The 14,166-nt window shown below is 39.9% G+C and overlaps 1 protein-coding gene across 2 annotated transcripts in view; it reads left to right on the forward strand.

Moving 5' to 3' along the window:
• The window catches only part of TRPC4 (transient receptor potential cation channel subfamily C member 4), a 91,955-nt gene that overhangs the window by 12,900 nt on the left and 64,889 nt on the right, over nt 1–14,166 (forward strand). For both annotated transcript variants that reach the window (XM_075050505.1, XM_075050506.1), the window contains exon 2: nt 10,006–10,524. In XM_075050505.1, the coding sequence (XP_074906606.1) occupies nt 10,006–10,524 (519 nt within the window). The remainder of the gene's footprint in view (nt 1–10,005; nt 10,525–14,166) is intronic.

Below are 14,166 nucleotides of genomic sequence, written 5' to 3' on the forward strand. Positions count from 1 at the left end.
AGTTTCAAAAAGATAAGTGGTGAGAGAGCAAGTATGAGTTTCAGAGCTGGAAACAAATTCAAAATATCCTGGCAGTCTTTTATTGCGTGTCTACTATTAAGTCGTTCCCCACTCTTGCTCAAGCTTTTGACATTGACTGAGGGAAGGGCATATCCATCCACTAGTAATGCTCACAGGAAAACATTAATTGAAAGTGACCACTTTTGTGCATTTTGGATCAGCTACCAGAGATACAGGGAGGAGAAAAAAAAAGAGAAATAAAATGCTGAAGCGTGTTGTCATCAGTCACACCCAACAAGTGCATGTCCCAAATCTATCAAATCAAGTATCTTTTCCTCTGATTCTGTCTGGAAACTGTTATAAATTCACTTTACAGCATTTCCTTTCCATTCTCTCTTCTCCTTTTTCAAATAAAAGAAATCTATTCTTTCTCACAGCAGGGAGAATCCTGAGAAAAATAAACGTTCTGCTTGTAAGCACCTAGAAGAAAACATAGACATGAATAGCAGCCTACCAGGATTTGTCAAGAAGAACTCTTGTCATAACAATATAGTTTTCATTCATCACCAGATAGTAAGCTCTGTATGTTGGGGAAAAGCAGTATGTACGTATCATAGAGCTTGAGTTTTGTAAGATTTCATAAACTGTCACCCAAAATACAGTCTAGGAAAACCACACTCAGAGTAGTTGCCAGCAGTACTTGGTGAAACAGGATGAATGAATCAGAGGGATGAAATGAGCAATTCTCCAGGGGTCTATCCCAATCAGTATATTCATTCCTGACATTTAAGATGAAAGACAGGGTGTATTAGATCTGTAGGCAGCACAAAGCTGGGGAGACCACAAGGCTGTTGCAGGACACAATTAAAATTCAGGACGATTTGGGCAAACAAGAGAAATTATTTCCGTAAAATATAAAACACTAAGAAAAAGTGTAAGGTTCTAAGTAGAGCAGAAATAATCAACCAAGTATATACTGGAATTGAAAACTATTAAGATAACAGTTCTGCAGGGGGGATTACAACAAGACTAATAGAAAAAGACTGGACAATATCATAATACTGTGCAAAAGCCAGTATCATCATATTTGGTCACATCAGGATGAGCACAGATGATAAAATATACGTGCATTTGTCCTCTGTTATACTCAGAAGCAGTAAGGAATGTGCAGAAAGAAATAAGAAAGTTCAGAAAATTAGAAAATATTCCCCATAAGGGAATTCTGAAGGAATGAGTGTTTAAAAGAGAAAACTGAAACTATAGTAAAGAAATAATGTATTCTCTGTATCCACATTTTATAGAACAAGACATTATAGGCTTAAACTGCACAAAGGTAAAACAAATCAAGTATCAGAAACATAGTCTGGAAATGGTGCAACATATCCACCCACCACTGCAGGACTCTAAGAACAGATTGGTCAAATATCTATGGGGGTTGATCTAGGTGTAGTTACCATACTTTGGGTTCAAGGGGGCAAACAAGACCTTCTGACAAATTCCTTCCTGCTGTCCAGTGCTCCTATTGCTGAATCCTTCTACACTGTTTGGCTTGAATGTTCTGCAGATGTGTTAAGTATATGCTGTTATTTGTATCATGCGGTTATGCAAGTCATCCTCATTGTTTAGGAAAGCAATGTTGGTTTCAGAGAATTACTAAATGCTAATGTAATTCTTTTTCTTAATATGTAACGTTAATGCCTTTTGTGCAATGTGGCTGGCACAGAGGCTGGAAGTCATCAGTCCATGCTGTGACCATTGTGACACACAAAATTGATTCAGCTGTAATAGGATGAGCATGAAAAAGCATTAGAAAACTATAGGCTCACATCTTAGGGTGGGTTAAGTGTAACTGATAAAAAAAAAGATAAAAACTCTGAGGTTTTGAAAACTCAGCTTCTACTTGGAAAAAACAGAATGAAAATAACTCAAACTTGTAAATTTAGCTTTGCAAAATTCCCATATACACAAAAAGGCAAGCACTGAAGCCTCCTTAAATGTGACAGGGATTTTGTATTAGCTATGGCAACATCCCTGTTCCTTGTCATGTCCCAGCAAAGCTGGAAGTAAATTTTCAGCAAAATAAATGGACATGATATTGCATAACACACTATTCTAACTGGGGGGAAGTTATCCTTTGCTAACAATAATGCACATTAGCAGCAAATAGGGACATTTATGCCTAATCCTTGGAAATACTGTGTACATGTGGTGTACATGTGATGTGTGGTGTACACTGAGAAGGGCTTGCAAGGAGGCAAAAATGGCAGCTCCTCGCCTTACCAATAGGAGATAGATAAAAAGCAGACTCCTAGAGGTAACACATTCAGCATTAACTGTTCATACCTTCTTATAAACCCTGGAAAATTGGCCAGAATGACGAAGCCAGTACTTTTGAAAAATACCCATCTTGTATCTTAGCGGTGCAGGTTAGGAGGCATGAACTGCGGTTAGCTGTGGGTTAGTATTAGCATGAGGTAGCACAGCCATCCAATTTTGAGTGAGTTCAGCATATGGCTTGTGTCTGCTGAATAAGTTCTGCTGGGCTGTATGCTAAGGGGAGTGTTTACCTTACCCAACTTTAGCTATCTAAAATTAGATACCTGGTTTGGGTTGCTTATCAAAGCTTCTCGCTGTTAGACACCTTTCTTGGCTGACTTGAAATACCGTATTTTTGTAAGAAAATATTAGGGATATTTTATAAAATTAATAGTCATAATTGTCATAATAAAATAGTATAATCACAATAATTTAATCTGATGTTGGGGGATTGCTCCTTCTTGTTGTTAAATTATAGGCAAATTTTGGAAAAAATTAAGGTTTAAAAATAAATAAAAAAAAATCCAGAATCTTTTGTTCAAAAATGTCCACACAAAAATATCTGGTTTTTTAATTATTATTTTTTGCTATATCTTCCTGGCATTAATTCATAACTGGAATTACATCCTGGGTTGATAAAACATTTGCTCAAAAAGGTATACCCAACTGGGAAAAGAAGCAGAAAGAGATGGTCTGCCTAGGCAACCTAGACTTACTGGCAGAACTAGTAACAAAACCCAAGTCCTGAGGTCCAGATAAGTTGTCCAGCTGTTATTGCCTTAAGTCACATTTATGTGCTTTCGTGCTTTCTTCCCCTCGAGGAATCCCCCACTTTTTCCATTCATAACATAATTTGGAATCTCACAAAAGATATTTCCATCTCAGAGCTGCAGCCCAAAGAAACCTTCCCACCACAAAGTCTCAACTTGTGGTTAGGATTTCATTTTTGGCTAGTCAGTCCTTTTATTTTGCTGTAAACCACATCCTATAATTTAGCACAAGAGGGATGTTTTATGGTCTTATGTGTCTAGCGTTAGAATTTTAATTGGAGGTCTTACTATATTTTATATAAGAACCAATATTATAATTTTTTAAGCACACTTTATTTAAGAGTCAATATTTTATTTAAGACCCCAAAAGATAAGCATCACTTAACCTCAAATATTTACTTTCTATTTTTATCATCTCTGTTGCTTGTGGTTAGACTCCAGAGAAAAGAGATCTGGAAGATAAGCATTAAACACCTTGACAGCATTGAGCTGAAATGGGGGTGTGAAAATGTTAAAGTACACAATTTCTGGTGAAATTTTATCTGCTGAACTTACACAGGCAGCATTTCAGATGTTTAATTAGTATTCAGAGTGTGCATTCTTAAGAGGTTACAGTATCTCTAAAAAATTTCATTGCACATTCATACATTTACATTTAGTCCTCAGACTGTTGTCAGTTAACTTACAGCGCCGTAGAGCAAGGGTGAGATTTTGTGGATACATCCGTTTCCTACAAAAAGAATAGACATGGAGACAGAATATTATAAAAGGAGAGAAAATACTGCAGTAGCACATTAAGAGCGCGGTACGTACCTGTAGGAAATGTAATGAGTCCAAGGACAATAAACAAGTTGAACCCTTTCCAAGGAGGCCAAGGCAGCTGCCTATGGAAGCAGAAAATGACAATATACCAGACGGGCGTTGCATGGCTAGCATCAACCACGCTGCTCTGAAATGACGCTGTCCCTGAGCTCAGCTTGGCAACTTCCATCCACTTGCCTGCCTTACATGCTCGATGGCCAAACAACATGCCCTGGGATGGGGAAAAGGGCTTTTGGCCAAATCTGGGGCCACCATTGCAGGCCTGCAGTTTGTGCAGTCTTGTGAGGGTAGTTTCAGCATGGCTTTCAGGATAGTCTGTGTACAGACCCCTTCAGTGGTGTGACAACTGAATTCAAGTTATCTTGAAGTTACACCTTCAAGTCATTCAAGTTATCTGGTAGTTCATGAGTGACTTCGTGCATGCAAAAGGAGTTGGGGTAGGAGGATTTTTTGAATCCTTCCTGGTGGACTTAGTTCTACTATCATAATCAGGATGTGTTTCAGCTGATAAAATAATACGAAACCAAAGAAGAGAACTCAACAAACGAGAATGTAAATCAGAAAACTGTATACACATAGGGTTATGCTGTGGGCTGTACTGGAATGTAGCATTCAGCATTTTCAAGGTGTTTGCGTGATGACAGCTATAGAGCAATAGTGCTGAAGCAACTGATGAGCTTGATGACACACCTTTATAATATTAATTTCCTTATATAATGTGGTACTGTATAAAATGACATATGTATTAATCTTGTTATCTGTCATACATCCTTTTTTTTGTTTGCTTTAGGTTTTTCCTCCAATCGTGCTGTCATGATTGACATGACTCAGAAATTTATTCACCTAACTACTTGCAGCCGTTGCAGGATTTGTTCTTCTTTACAAGTAAAAGGCAAAATATTTGTAAATAAATAAGCAAAGACAAGAACCAGGCAAGCTATCCATTTGCCCAAGGAAATAGGTTGCTTTATGTAGATTCTGAGCTCTTGCACTTAAGAAGGAGGTAAATGGGCACTGCGGTTTTCAGTCTCCCTGTTGAGATACTGCAGTAGTGAGAGCCATTCTGAGAAATCTAGATGGAGAAATGGACACATCTGGGGTTTCCGTTCCTCCTTTTCCAAACTGACTGTTACCTTTTCTATTTCCTGGGTATCTAAGGGATCATCAGCAATTGGTCTCTATTCTAATGTCATAGGGGCAGAAAAATGTCTCAGACCTAACTGGCATTAATTTAGCCTAGATTTCTCTTTCTGTCATAACAAAGGGGCTTCTCTTCACACAGACCATACAGGGAACTTAAACACATATTGAAGACGGCTGTTCCACCTAGTATCTAAAAAAAAATTGTTAGCTATCCCAGTCAGGCTGACTCATTCCCACTTACAGTAAGTGCAGGGTAAAGGAATACAATGAAAAATCTCATGTCCTTGAGCACTGAAGTGTACAGACTTTGAACTATGCTTTCTTCTTTTCTTTTCACCTACTCATCCCCATACAGATATGCATACAAGTATACACAATCACCAGACTGCTTAGCTGAGCCCTATAAATAGGGTTGAAGTAGAAATTTTTCAACAAAAAGTAAGGAGGCAAAAATCACTTGACCGTTCTAAGTTTAAGCAGCCTCACAATTGACACATTAGCTCCAAAGTGTATAATATAGTTACACCATTGCTAAGTTTTGGGAAGTCACAGTCAGTGACTGTAAGATCTGGTTGCTTCCCATCCTCCCAGGATTTAAGGAAGATTCAGATGTTCTCTGTGAGTGTTCTGTCAAAGCTTTAGATTGTGTGGCTAATATCAATTTGTGCTGGTTATTTGTTTTGGCTTCTTTAAAGAGAATTATTTTGCAGTAGTTTGAAAGTAAAATTCATCATAAGTCTTGTGGCTTCAGAGCAAGTACTCTGGGTCAACAGTTAAATGCTGAAATATTCTGAGTGCCATGAGAGCACTCAGAACTTCAAAAGATAAGTACTTCATTATGTTGCAGATGAGGGAATAATTTGACCTTACTGCTTTGGCATTCTGTATATCTTTGGTTTAAATGAGTAGGAAATCTTAAAATAGGAGGTAAAGGGTCCGAGGTTAAACTCATGCTGTAATTACAATTGCAGTCTTAGGGTTTGCTGTTTAAGTTTAACTGTTTCTGTAAACTAAGGCTGAAATGATTTAATACACACTTCTATATTTAGGTAAATTCTGATGGTATGAATTCCAAAATGTGTGCATTAGCCTTATAGCTGAGTTACCTTAAGATGAAAGGTTTTGATAAGCTACGAGAAAAACAAGAAGCTTTTGAGTTAATGGACCCCATGTGCAAGTCAATCATTGTAATGCCATGCTGTTTGAAGCCATGTCTGTTAATTTTTCAGAGAAGACTGTGGTTAATGACATGTTCAGATAGCCTTCAGTTCTGGCAGGGCTCGAAGCAAATACTAGTTTAGTACTGTCAGAAAGTAGAAAGATAATGACATGCTAAATGACAGAGGAATACTCTGAGCAGTCAGTTTTGAGTTATAGCTTTGTATCCTTGAGTTTTCTGCCCTTGCAGCTCTCTCTTCTACTCCCTGGTACCCTGACCCTGGGGCCAAGAGGGAGTCTCACTAGTTGTGGTGGACACTGTCAGAGCACAATACATCCCTCGCTATAAACCTTTTTCAGACCTATGCTAGCCCAAAATCTCACTTCTAGTAATGCAAATTTTGAGCCTCTATTGCCATTTTCGTCTCTTTCTAAGCCTCAAAAGCATTGGCCACAGTTGCAATTGAGAGAGCAGGAAAAGTGTGTGTATGCACACGTGCTCTCTTTTTTTTTCCTCTATAATATATAAATAAAAGAGAAGATAAATCTAAGACTACAATAACCAGTGACGTTTGGGGTTGGAAATGGGTCTCATTTTCCCCACTGACACCATAGACAGGTGAGAAAACAAGCCCCAGTCCATACTGGACAGGAATAGTGAAACGATCTAGGCATATGGGCATCCCTGGGTGGGCTCTGCATAGTGTTCAGCCTGGAGGTGACAGATGACCCAGAGGTGTCCTGGAAGAGACCTGACAAAGCAGTGTGGACCCAGCCAGAGAGTCCTCCGAGAAGACATATGCCCCGGTTGTGTTTCTTGTCCCGACCACAGCTGAGATCGGGCACAGTACACAGACCTTCCGCTTGTTCTTGCACCCGAGTGTGTCCCCCATCCATATATACCTTCAGTATATTCTCAGCTTGGTTCCTTACCTCCTGAATAATTTTAAACCCATATTTCTGTGTATGCCTGTGTCGTGGCTTAAGCCCAGCCAGCAACAAAGCACCATGAGGCTGCTCGCTCACTCCTCCCCGCCGGTGGGATGGGAAGGAGAAAAGATAATGAAAGGCTTGTGGGTCGAGATGAGGACAGGGAGGGATCACTCACTACTTATGGTCACAGGTGAAAAACAGACTCAACTTGGGGAAAACCCAAAATCAATTTAATTTCTTACTAATCTAATCAAAACAGGATAATGAAAAGTAAACCCACATCTTAGAACACCTTCCCCCCCACCCCTCCCTCCTTCCCACATCAACCCCACTCCTGGTTTTCTCTCCCTCCTCCCCCCCAGCAGCGCAGGGGGACGGGGAATGGGGGCTGGGGTCAGTTCCTCACCCCTTGTCTCTGCCGCTCCTTCCTCCTCAGGGGGAGGAGGACTCTGCACTCTCCCCTGCTCCACCGTGGGGTCCATCCCACAGGAGACAGTCCTCCATGAGCTTCTCCAATGTGGGTCCCTCCCACGGGCTGCAGTCCTTCAGGCACAGCCTGCTCCAGCGCTTCAGGGGCATCCCCCTGCTCCGGCGTGGGCTCCTCTCTCCCCGGGCTGCAGGTGGGCATCTGCTCCCCTCCACGGGCTGGGGGGGACAGCCTGCCGCCTCACTGCGGGGGCATCAACCTCCTCCTTCACTGACCTCCGTACCTGCAGAGGAGCTCCTCACACATTCTGATCCCCCCACTCCCTGCAGGTTTCCCCTCTTAAATCTGCTCTCCCACAGGTGTTACCACCGTCACTGATGGGCTCGGCCTGGGCCAGAGGCGGGTCCAGCTCGGAGCTGGGGAAGCTTTGAGCAGCTTCTCACAGGAGCCGGCCCTGCAGCCCCTGCCCTGCTACCAAAGCCCCACCACACAAACCCAATCTCGCCTGCACACACTACACTATTTTGTTTGTACCTCACAACAACGAAAGCAGGAGGAACTTGCTCAGGAGCTGTTCGGCTCACAACCGCTGGTTGTAAACATCTCCCGTAAGCCTGTGGGGAGGACCATGAGGACGGCTGCTCCCTCTGCAAGAGGTCGTGAGGGTGGGTGGGCTACCTCAGGCGTCCCACTGTCCTGCTCCAAAACGGACTCCGTGCTGGCCTTACCCAGTGCCAAGCCAAGCGTGCGTGTTTGAGCGCCTGAGAAGGGAGAAAAGAGGTTCCTGCCTGTTGACTCCACATAGCTTCTCAGAATTTGGCACAGCTGCTCGAGGTCAGCAATATGCTATGGCCGGGCAGGGATTGTTTCCCTAGGGTTGTGTGATTACAATCCCAAGCACCAGATCTCCAGTCTTGACTTTCCACCCCATTTTATAAGAATACAAGTGGCCACCTCCCAAAGTAATTCTCTTATTCAGCTAATTAGTGCTTCAGGCCCCTGTTTTACAGCCCACACACATAGTCGCTCTTATACATGGATACAGTGCCATTGAACAAACATGAGCTGTTTTACACGCAGAACAGCTAAAAAATATACAAAATACACAGTGTCTTCATTAGAAAGAGGGAGAAAAAAATATGTGATTATGGATTTAGATCCACAGACTACCATTTCTTTTCAGCTTAATTTCATTCTGGTTTTCTTTTCCACTGAGTTTCTGTCTGATTCTGTGCATTTCAGGTTTTTGCTCTGCTTCATTCCCTCCCAAGGCTCTAAACGTAGCTCATTTCAACTTATTCTTAGACTTTTCTCACATGCTTTACCTGTTTTCTATTAACTTCTCTTCTTAGCTATTTGTGGTTTTTCCACCTGGCAATGAGGTCATTCTGCTATCGTAGGACTTCCATCAAACATTTTTTCCTCCCTCCAGGTGCCATGTATTTCCCTAGCCTTCAGGTAACTTTGAGTCAAATGTTTTCCCCTTTTCTTCTTCCTAAAGGAGCATCACTCAGAACATCTTGTTGTTGTGGATTGAGTTTGTTCTTGGTTATTGAGCTACGGACCAAAGGCAGTCCATAAGTGATGATGCCAATACCATTTTTTTGATTGACGTTGGCTAATTACACTTACATGGCTTCATCATACTAGTCTAATGATCTGTCTTGATCTGGGAAAGGCTTTAGAGTCTGGTATTGTAAAATAAAGAAGAAGTTTAAAATGAAAGAGCTTACAGTCTTCTGATAAAATATAGAAACACACCAGAAGAGGCTTTAAAAATGCTCTCTTGGAGCCCTTGTTCTACCAGCTACCCCATTTTCGTGTAAAGAGTGTGTTTGTTTGCACAGGTGAATGTAGAACTGAGCCTTAAGACATTAAGCTTTCTGCAGCAGGTTATCTTTGTTTCTCTACACAGTCATATTTCCAACCTTCTGTTTAAGAAAACATGTCTTTTCTTTCTCATTCACTTGCCCATTTTATTTTATAACTCTAACTTGTCTGCATCCTGTTCAGCACTTCCTTCAGAGAATCACTGTTGTACCCCCATGAATCTGTCTTCCCTATAAAACTGAGATTAACCAGTGAGAGACAAGAAAGCATTTCCATCTTGCTCACAGCTTGCACTTCAAGGGACCCCACAGGAGCGTACGTGTCTGACTCTTCTTTGTTTATCTAATAATTTGCTCTAATGAATTGTTGCCCATGGGTTGTTTACGTGCAAACAGGTTTTATGAAAAATCACACCCCGTTTATATCAATTTATTAACCAGAAAGAGGCTATCTTAGCTAATTGAATTGTTCTAAGTGTTTCCTTCAACTCTGGCCAGAAGCAAAGATCCATCAGTAAGTTAGTACCTGGTAAACTATTTGTAGCTTAATTTTCTATAGCTCTTGTTCAATGAAGAGGCCTGTAAGCGTTTTTGCCTTTTTTCACAGGTGCCACCAGTGCTTCTGGACAAGCAGTTCTCAGAATTTACGCCAGATATCACACCTATTATTCTGGCTGCCCACACCAACAATTATGAAATCATAAAGCTCCTCGTGCAGAAGGGGGTCTCTGTGCCCAGGCCACACGAGGTGCGCTGTAACTGTGTCGAATGTGTCTCAAGTTCAGACGTGGACAGCCTCCGCCACTCTCGATCTAGACTCAATATCTACAAGGCTCTGGCAAGCCCGTCGTTGATTGCTTTGTCCAGTGAGGATCCTTTCCTCACCGCTTTTCAACTGAGCTGGGAGCTGCAGGAACTGAGTAAAGTCGAAAATGAATTTAAATCGGAGTACGAGGAACTGTCACGGCAATGCAAGCAATTTGCAAAAGATCTCCTGGATCAGACACGGAGTTCCAGGGAATTGGAAATTATTCTTAATTACAGAGATGATAATAGCTTGATAGAAGAACAAAGTGGTAACGATCTTGCAAGATTGAAACTGGCAATTAAGTACCGTCAAAAAGAGGTGAGTGTGCTGGAGAATATTTAAGCATATTTAATAGTAGTAATGTGATAGATAATAGCCTGAAATACATCCTTTTAACTGAGACTAATTGCTGCTTATCTGTTTTTGTTCTACAGGGTCTCTTCTTTTTTTTATATTTTTAATTAGATGAATTGAGTAGCTGTTATAGTTTGATAGTATCAGAATTTAAAATGTTCTGTTATAGCACAGATCCAAAGAAGCTTTTTTTTTCTTTAGCACCCGAATAGACATAGTCTCCAGTAGTGTGCTCTGAAGAGCTCTTCAATAATAGGATGAGAAATATATACAGCATGCTTCAAATTAGCTTTAATTGTGTCTGACAGAAAAAGGAGGCTATGTGTTTAAACACCTATAAAATACTACAGGTACCTCTACAGGGAGCTTTCTTCAAAAAATGGCTATTATAAATAGCTACTGAAACATAAGATTAATAGCAATGCATGACTCCCCAGAATTCTGACATTCAGATTCTTTTTCATAAAGAGTCCAAAATGGAGATACCTGGGTATTGGTTTGCATGACAGTTAAAAATTCATGAGTTTGTTTCACTGATATAGATACTCAGTTGGAATCAGAGGATGTCTGCATTTTTTAAAAAAATACTCAAGTTCTTATGTGCATGGAAAAGCAAAAGAATCAAAAGAGAAAAAGGAGTTAGAAAGACAGTTCCCCTGATATTTCCAAAACTTCACTTGATCCCTGCTCATCATCATGTCAGAATGTGTTTTATCATCTCATCTGGAACCTGTACATACAAAATCAGCTGAGCTGTGGAAGTGTATAGGCAAGACAAATGCTGTTAATAATTAAAGGTTACTTGTTCATATAAAATATGGCAAATGCTTAAGGAACTTCTGTGTTATATTGAACTAGTCTATCTATCACCGCTAAATCTCTTTTCTGCAAAATATAACAGTAAATGCATTAATATATTAAATATGCTAGAAAGGTTTGCAGGAACAATAACCAAACATTTAATGATGCTGTTGTCAATTTGAAATACAATTTAGTAATGAAAAGAAGTTATCATGAAGGTAGGGACCTACTGAAGTACTGCGGGAAAAATATCTCAATTGCTCTCTGACTTCATGTCTTCTAATAAGTATTTTTTCCTTCAGGAAACTTATTGCATAATTTTATATTTGATAGTATAATGTTTTAGGCAGCGTATTCACTGCCTTCATAAATTATTTTCAGATGGTACTATTCCAGACTTTTCTTAACAACTACTATTTCTATTTCTTGAAATGTAATCCTGTCTTACAGTCATTTAAGAAATTCTTACTTGGACTTCTATTTTCCAAAGGATTCACAATAATGCCACAAATTCAGTGAAATTTTCAATGAAAATATCAAATCATTTCAAACCTGTTATTTCATGGCAATGTCTAAACATTTCATTTCAATTAAGTAAAGCATTTTGTTTGACTGCAGTTTCTTCTTACTTCACTTGGACTTCAACATTTTTGACAATGCAGTGCTTATACCTAGTATCATCCATATCATATTATTATACAAAGCAGTATAAATGTGATAGAAAGCAAAAATTATTCCTTATCAAAATTGAATATCTCAACAATGCCTAGAGAAAATAACTTTAAAGTACTGAAATGAAAAGTTGCTGTGTTCTTAATAATGTTTTTTAATGTTTAAGCTGCCATTCTGTTGGGAACATTGGCTTTTTATTCAGATAGGGAATATAAAATATGTCTGGAAATACTGGAAATTTCTGCTTCTCTGGCAGCAATACAGTTTAAGAGTCTAAGTGAAGCTTTGTGGCTGTCTCATAGAGCAGAATTTTCTTTGGAACCACAGATTGATTTTGAGTAATTTTAGTAGCCATTATAATGAATTTCTCATTAAAAGTCTTCCATATGCAAAAACCTGAATTATTGACTCTGAAAGCAGTAGTGACTTTGGAAACACAACATCTAATAATTATCCTGTATTTAAAAAAACCACACCTGAAAATAAACAGAAGCACGGCAGCCATGTGTTAGCAAGTCACTGTGTATGTGAGTATTTGTCAAAAGACTGGGAAGGTGCAGTCAGAAGTCTCCATGTAGAAAATAACAAAACCCCACAAAAAATGGACTCTGATAATATTTGGACATTTTTAACACCAAAGGAAGATGTGTTTAGTCTATGAATCCCATAACTGAGAGGAGTGATGTATGCACGTTTGAGTCCATGTCTCCAAAAGACCCTTTTCTGCAGACTCTCAGCCATAGTATTCAAAAAGTTTGATAAACATTTTTCCAGGCAAGAGCCAGGTACTCTAAAACAGCTCATATGTTTGGTTTTTAAATCATGTAAAAGTCTCTGTGTTTATAGATAAAGACTCCACAGATGGTTAAATAGCATAAATTATGTAAGTAGCTTATCTGCTACACATACTTAAAGTCTTACTCTAATTGGTTGTCTATTACCTCAGAATGGAATGAAGTGTAGGTGTCCCTGTGGAAGCTGTACTTACTGCTGCTAGAAAAAAATGTTCTTTAATCACAGGGTAGGAGCACATCTGCTTAATACAGCATTTAATTGTGCCTACATTTTAAATGCGTGGTGAAGCAATCCTCCTAAAGTATGTGAGTAAATTCCTTATACAGTCAAAAGACAGAGGTATGCACAGAGGGAGATCCTGTCTGCTCAAGATAAGACATCTAAGTTAACTTCAGAGACATCTCTCTCTTCTCCCTTGGCTGGGTAAGGAAACAGGGCGCTTCAATTAGAAGAATTACTTCACTAGGCATTGAAAATGTAGATGCAAGTTACACAACTTACTGCTTCAACTGCCATTTCTACCCTGTGGTAACAGAGATTTCAGATTCTGAAGGCTCAGAGCCTGCATAAGGGGAAATCAATCTCAGCACTAACTTTTTAATGATGTCTCAGAAGGCATTGATAACCTTTGAATGCTATATGCTGCACACAAGCTGCTACCCTCTCATCACAGTTCTAGTTAAACTATTCATGAACTGACAGCAATGTCTTTTTATTTTGAACACTTGCTAGAAGTAATTAACTCAAAGAGGAGGAGACTTGCTGTTAATGAAGTACAGTGGAAATCTCTCATTGCCGTTCCTTTTCTGCATCTTTCTTAAAAGAAGTGTTGCTGGGATGTCTTCCTCAAGCAGGAACAACTAGTAGTGCATATCCCTAACCAACAGTGCACAACCCTTCTGTTAGGATGTGACTGGCGGCAACAGAAGTTGGCTTTTGGTTTGAAGGAGTCACTACTAATGCACCTACAAGCTTCCCTACAAACCTGCGGTAGGTTTAGCACCAAGAGCTAATTTTTTCTACTTACAGTAACATTTACTTACAAATTTTGGAGAAAAAAAAATCTTGAACAAAGTGAATAAATAAGGTAGCGTGCAGGATTTAATTTTGAATGTAAACCTATAATTACAGGAATCTACAGCCCTCTTCCCTCCCTCCATATACTTGCTGGGGATCTGGCTGTTCTTCCTCCCACCCCTGCAAAGGCACCTAACCCACAGCTCAGGTCAGTTAGTTTTGCTGGGTGATGAGCCCCAGACTGAGCTGTGGTGGGATTTGCATCTGCTGGCTGCCCCGTTCCTCCCATGGCTGCCATCAGCCACTTCTGACTGCTGCCAC

The sequence above is a fragment of the Buteo buteo genome, chromosome 18, assembly GCF_964188355.1.
Source record: "Buteo buteo chromosome 18, bButBut1.hap1.1, whole genome shotgun sequence".
In the NCBI taxonomy this organism is placed as follows: Eukaryota; Metazoa; Chordata; class Aves; order Accipitriformes; family Accipitridae; genus Buteo; species Buteo buteo.